Source organism: Mesitornis unicolor, unplaced genomic scaffold (genome assembly GCF_000695765.1).
Source record: "Mesitornis unicolor isolate BGI_N332 unplaced genomic scaffold, ASM69576v1 scaffold6310, whole genome shotgun sequence".
Lineage (NCBI taxonomy): Eukaryota > Metazoa > Chordata > Aves > Mesitornithiformes > Mesitornithidae > Mesitornis > Mesitornis unicolor.
In genome coordinates this window covers 9,729-16,117 of record NW_010158857.1, presented here as the reverse complement: position 1 = coordinate 16,117, position 6,389 = coordinate 9,729, and the positions used below count along the sequence as shown (strand labels likewise).

Here is a 6,389-nt window from a genome sequence, read left to right as displayed (position 1 = left end):
ACCCCGCTGGCGCCTGCCCCAGCGGCCGCCCGCTCATCCATCTTGCTCCTCTTCTCTCCGAGGTGACAAAGCCGGCATGGCAATGAGAGACACCGAGGAGCTCTGGGAAGTGCCTACCCCAGATTCAGTTATTAACTTTCACAAGGCGGCTGCAACTACGGCACCCGGCATCCCCCGCTGGGCCAGCGCCTGCAATGGCGGCCGGGAAGTGTAGTCCTCCCGCCGCCTCCCCGCCCGCGGGCTGAGCGGGAACATAACCCTCACTGCGTGGCCTGCTTCGGAAGGGAGCTGCCTCCGTAGGCTCCTTGAGGTTTCCACGTCTTGGCCGATGAAGGAGAGGTGATCCAGGCAGGTGCTCCATGGAGGCCACTGCTCCCCATCAGGCTCAGGACACACAGACACCTGGGGGCTAAAGGCACAAAGTCTCTCGTGAAACACCATCTGGGCTGTGAGGCACACCAGGGAGGTAGGTGTCAAGGGGAACGCACAGAAAAAGAGGGGACGGAGATGTTCATCCTTCGCTCTGAGAGAGGGAGGTGCCTTTGCACGGTTGTGGCATCACTCACAAAATGGCTGCTGCCCACAGGAGGCCCCATTCCATGGAAAAGCAGAGCCCTAGCAAGAAGTTTTGACATCTTAGTGGTTACAAAAGTACACTTCCCACAGCTGCCCTCCTGGGCAGCCAGATCTGCAAACGCTAAGGATGGCCTGGGCCCCCTCTGCCACACTGGGGCTGATGTCACTGCATGTGGCTGTTGAGGCAGCTGTGCTACACCACGACTGACATTTTTAATACTGAGTAACTTTTTCAAGTACCATTGATTGCACGTTTTACAACACAGAAATGTTTTCTCTACCTCCTGTCATTAACAGTAGATTGTAAATTACACAGGGAGACACCAGGATGAGACCTCGTGTGTTCTGGCCTGAGAGGAGCTTCTGTTGACAACAAATGTAAAATTCATTATTGATTACACCACGACTGACATTTTTAATACTGAGTATTAAATGTAACAAATGTAAAATTCATTATTGAAGCTGAAATTTGTTATAATCTCAGCCGTGAGGATTTAGACTCTCCACATTTCATTTCACCTGGCTCTTACTATCAGCCCATTTATGTGCTGAATCTATTACCTTCATCATGAGCTTTCTGCAATAGCTTTGTCTTCTAATGTCTCCCACAATGTTTCTAACTAGCAACATTCCTTGCCCCAAAAACACTCTCAACAAAAGCAATCAAAACGTAAAAGCAGAACTGCCAAAGATTCACATATAGAAAAGTTGTCAGAACACATACAAAAATAATCTAGGAAGACCAGTGTAACTCCACAGGATGTAACATCAGTGAGAGAATGAACCTCTAGGTGCTTTAAGAACATTTTATCACTGCAATAGCAAGGTGCTAAATAATATTAATAGGAAAAGATTAAAATATATTTGGGAACTCTGTCACTCAAGTAATCAGCTGCTGCTCTCCAAGTGTACAGCTCCTGCCATCTCACGTTGAGATCCATTTTTCTGTACAATCCATAATGCTGTGTACCTTTCTGGCCTTACTGTACAAGGTTTGCTGTGCTGAGCACACAGACCTGAACACTGCACGAATTAAGACAAGCCATGTGAAAACAAAAGGACATTTTAGAGATGCAAGCATCCAAAGTCAGGTGGAAAAATGCTTTTAAGTGCAGATATCTGTGTTCATGAAGCATTATTCCTCCTTGCTGTATTTGATTACAGATAGCTTTGTTTTTTTACTTTTGATGAAAAGGGGAAAAGGCCCAGCAGAGGTAGCAGCCACACACCAACTGTAAACACAAGAAAGGAGCTACGGAGGGCAAGTCTGTTATTGCTCCATGGGAATCCAGCAACACGGGGGTATAAGAGTGACACTAAAATGGGCTGTGCTGTCACGAGGCCTTGTTTGCCAGAGCCAGACAAGAAGGATCTGTTATAAAACATGGTGGAATGTTTGTTTTTGTAGCACTGGATTTCCAAAATCCATCGTCTTTTTGTGGCCGACAGGCTCGCTCCTTTCTTTGCCTCGTTACTGCAGCTGTCGGAGGTCTGCACCCCTGCCTGGAAAACATGAGTAACGGCGAGAAAGCAATCCTAGCAAAAATCTGCATCATTCATGCGTAATCAGACAATGCTTGGGAGATTTACAGAGGGGAGGAGGAGAAAACCACAGCGCTGCAGTCATTTGCATTATTTCTAGTTTATTTTCTTTGCAGGAGTCAATTTTAGCTTTAAAATGTAACGAGCCTATATGTTCCATACATAGCTTTATGAAGTTATTGGGTTTTAATTCACATCCCACCGTGACCAAGTAAAATTTGGCAAATAGGCTACATCTGTTTGTAACACATGCTTTCATTTTGTTTTGGTGAAGTTATGTACATACATACAAATTAACTTCAAAGCATACTCTGTGTTGTGGCTTACTGCTTACCTCAAAGATTCTCTCCATGGTTCGTCCTGGCTGGTTTATACCATTCAGGCCAAGGAAAACCTCCTGGGAGGCACCCGACAACACTGCTGGGGCTTCACTAGGAATAAAACCAGGCAATTGCTGCTTTCCATCACTCACTTTTCTCTGATTCAGTGGGAAGATACACAAGTGGTGCAGCTGGAGCGCTGCATCTTCCCCCAGTTCTTACAAGCAGAGCCGTGACTGCTAACGTAATCCAAAACACACTGTAGGATGCTCAGAAGCCAATCTGAGTTTGGCCTAAGTCCTGGGTTTGGTTTAGAGCCGCCCTGTGCTTGCATTTGGGTCCTGCAGCAAGGGTAGGAGCCAACACACACCAGTCAAAATGGAAATCCCAGTTTTCTATATTGGCACCGTACTGGTGGTCCTCCACTGACAATACTTGTGGCTCTGCAACGTGCTTAAGCCACACACAAACCTAATTGTCCAACTGGGTGGTTTCAGTATGCTACTTTTAGTGTTTTTAGGGCCATAAACTTGAGCAAAGGCCTTGTTTGCCTGTGACTTTGTTTTTACTTGCCTGTCTTCCAAGTTTCCTGCATAGTCAGATTAGATACATTAGTTGCCTACTATGAGGCAAGTTCTCTGGATGAGAAACACTCTTAAATTTGCACATTAAAAATTTCATCTTACTACCTGATGGCATGGAAGTTTTAACGTAACAGCACATCTGTAACAATTTACTTTCTTACCAAAGTTCACTTTGATGGTGTCTGGGTGCTTCTAAATCCACTGGACAAAAATAAAAGTATATTTACAAGTATTATAATTCATGCAAAAAAGAAAAATATCTCCAACTCCTGATGCTAGGAAGAAGATATTTTACTGTAGACCATTCTAAAAATCTGAAAGAAGAATCATACACAAACTGGGAGCACTTTAAATATGTTTATTCAGCAGCTATTACAATCAGCCTCCAAAAAACTGGAGTCCCCTCTTGTTTCTGAACCGTGTCAAGTGATGAAAATGCCTACGAACATTGAAGCTAAACAGTGCACTCCTTTCTGAGAAACAGACATGTCTAACAGGGATTAATCTCTTTGAAAAGGCAAAATATAAATATATACACTAAATTCACAACAACAGTTTAAACTCACTACGTTAATTCAAGTGGGATAACAGTGGACAAATCCACATCATGTAAACTGCAGTCGTAAAATATCTCTGCTGTCTTCTGCTCGAACCCTGTCCAGTTTCGGTTTACATTCTGTGATCTGCCTATCGCAGAGCTGAAATACAGAAGCGCTGAAGTGTTGAATCTCAGGGGCTGTGCACAGGACCAGGAAGTGGGGCGATACTCGGCTCTCTACACGTTGCTCAAGGCATCCACGCCAGGAAGAACCTTACCTGTTAGCAGTTGAAAAACAGCAATGAAGTTAAGAACCGCTTTGCCCTCAAACAACTAACACTTGCAATTGCAACATTTAAGCATATAAAAAAAAACTAATCAGAAATTATAGGTTAAAAATGGAAGAGCTTGGCTGTACATACATTCCTGTTGACGACTGTGGCTCTTAAGGCATATGGGTTACATTTAAACTGTTCCACGCAGTAAATACCTTTTAGGGCTGCAGCGAGTATCCAGAGCACAGCTGCACTCACATGTCAGGACAGATTCTTAACGTGCCACAGTCATCAATTCCCAATTAACAATAAAGGTACATTTCTATCCAAGTCTCTGCTGGGGTCAGATCCAAACTCCAAAGATCTTTTTCCATTAAGTTTGATGGCAAACAGATTTTTTGATTGGATCTGGGGAGTTGCTGCATACTTTCTTCAATCCTTAGTGGCATGTAAATAGAATTTTGGAGTGTGTAGTGGAAATTTTAAGAATTATTTGAGAAAAAGAAACAAAGCCGCCTGCAAGTCTCAAAAAGTCTTTTACTGGAACTAAAGCATCCAGGTTTTGGTTTGTTGGTGGTTTTTTTTTCCCCAGAAAACCTACCTTCTAATGCTCAAGCTGTGTGGCAGAACTGAATTGTAACAGTGTTCACAACTCACCAGTTTGCTAGGTTTTGGGGTTTTTTTTGCCTTTTTTTCCTTGTAAACCTTCAGAAGCTTTTCTAATTAGCTAGACTTCCGTTACATTTAAAAGATCACACACACAAACCCAAATTTTGGGCCAAAACTTAGACAAGTTTGTCCTTTTGAATAAATCACTTGCACAGGATTTCCTCCGAGCCATCTGCATTCTTTCCCTTTACCATCACTCCCTCGGCAACAGAAACAAAAGCTCCGTCTCCCATATAACTGCTGGAAACATCAGCTGCAAGGCACTTTATTGCAGTTTCTCTTCTACAGAGAAGCTGACAGCGCTAGATAATTTACACATATTGGGAAACAGCTAATTACCAGAGGAAATGAAATCTCATTTAGAGTACAATGTAACTCATTAGAAGAATCCTGTAAATTCTCACCATTTGAATTCCAAGTACTCTCATGCAGGTTCGTAAGTGATCACTAGAGGGCTCCCCAAACCCAGGGAATTTCAAACAATGCACTGAAAAGATTTCTGGCAAAAAATCGAGACTATTCTGATGAGATTTCCTTAACAGAAACCGGGCACTTTAAACAGTCTGGTCAGAATGTCTCAGAGGATCATCTACAAAAGACAGCCCGCTCTCAAGGCCGCTTTATTTTCTATTCCAGCATTTTTGCTTTCTGGGAGTGGCAGACTGTGCTGTTTGCAAGAATGTTTTCTTTCCCCTCTTCCTCTAGGAGGAGACTAACAAAAGAGCAATGAGGAGCTCACAGGTCCAAAGCTATGTGCAACTCCACACGGCGGAACAGAAAAGACATTCTTTCTATTGTTGTGCTTTTTGAATATCAACACATGGCGGAGCACCCAGAACTACTTGAATTGCTCAATCAAGTTAAGATAAAGAACAGTTACCCTCCAGCAGTTCCAGGCTGGCCCCGCCTCCCGTGCTGACATGGCTTACTTTATCCTCCGTGTTCCACTTTGCACAGCAAGTGGCTGTATCTCCACCACCTGTAGTACAAACAAAATCAATGAGACACACAAGGAACTCGGATTTCGTTCAGCTTAAGGTTCACAGCCTTGCTATGGGATGGTCCTGCTCCCAAGTACCCAGCATTAGAACATACAGCAGTTTTTAAAGCTTTGCCTTCAAGCTGAAGGACAGATGAAAACATGAGGAAAGAATAATCTGATTAGTATTTTTAACATGGTACTTACCAATAATGGTGATGCTGCCCTTTCCAGTTACTTCTACCACTTTGTCCATCAGGGCTTTGGTTCCTTTGGCAAACTTGTCCCACTCAAAGACACCGACTGGACCGTTCCACACAATTTGCTTGGCCCTTCCCACAACTTCCACAAACTTCTTCACACTCTCAGGGCCGCAGTCCAAGCCCTAAGACAAGAGAAGCCACAGATACACTTATTGCTGACCCTCAGCTCAAATCACTAATGTCTACCTGGGATTCTCAGAAGCTTCCCCCTCCCCCCCAGGTATGAAGCAAGAGTTTCTCTGTATGCACTGAATACCCATGAACAGAGAGGTCTGCCAGCAGCTGGGTAGAGTCTGGTGTTTATCTTGCTAGTATAAGTAATTTCTAAATCAATGTCAGATGCTTGAAGCCTTAGATAGAAACTTTTGCCAGTGGTACTTACATTCCAGTCAAATAAAAGGGATTTCTACTGCATTCAGATCTGAAGGTTTTAGAAGCATTTTGCTGTTTTAATCCAAATCTCACAAAAGCTACTTTAGAATTAAAAATTCAGGAGAAACAGCAGGGCTTCAGCTTCATTAAACCAATGCAGTCTGTGCAGCTGACTGCCTTCAGAAACATTTGCAAAGGATCACAATTACTCTTTCTACTCCTTTAAAAGGTGCCCTTCCCACATCACTGCTGCCTGTTACTACTTTTAGTC

The 6,389-nt window shown here is 43.5% G+C and overlaps 1 protein-coding gene across 1 annotated transcript in view; it reads right to left on the bottom strand.

The window, feature by feature from the left end:
• Window positions 1-3,360: 3,360 nt before the first annotated feature.
• The window catches only part of PGK1 (phosphoglycerate kinase 1), a gene marked incomplete at its 5' end in the record, with an annotated part of 10,556 nt that continues 7,527 nt past the window's right edge, over window positions 3,361-6,389 (bottom strand). The window contains 3 exons of the mRNA XM_010184747.1: window positions 3,361-3,838; window positions 5,385-5,483; window positions 5,691-5,868. Coding sequence (XP_010183049.1) covers window positions 3,798-3,838; window positions 5,385-5,483; window positions 5,691-5,868 — 318 coding nt within the window. The remainder of the gene's footprint in view (window positions 3,839-5,384; window positions 5,484-5,690; window positions 5,869-6,389) is intronic.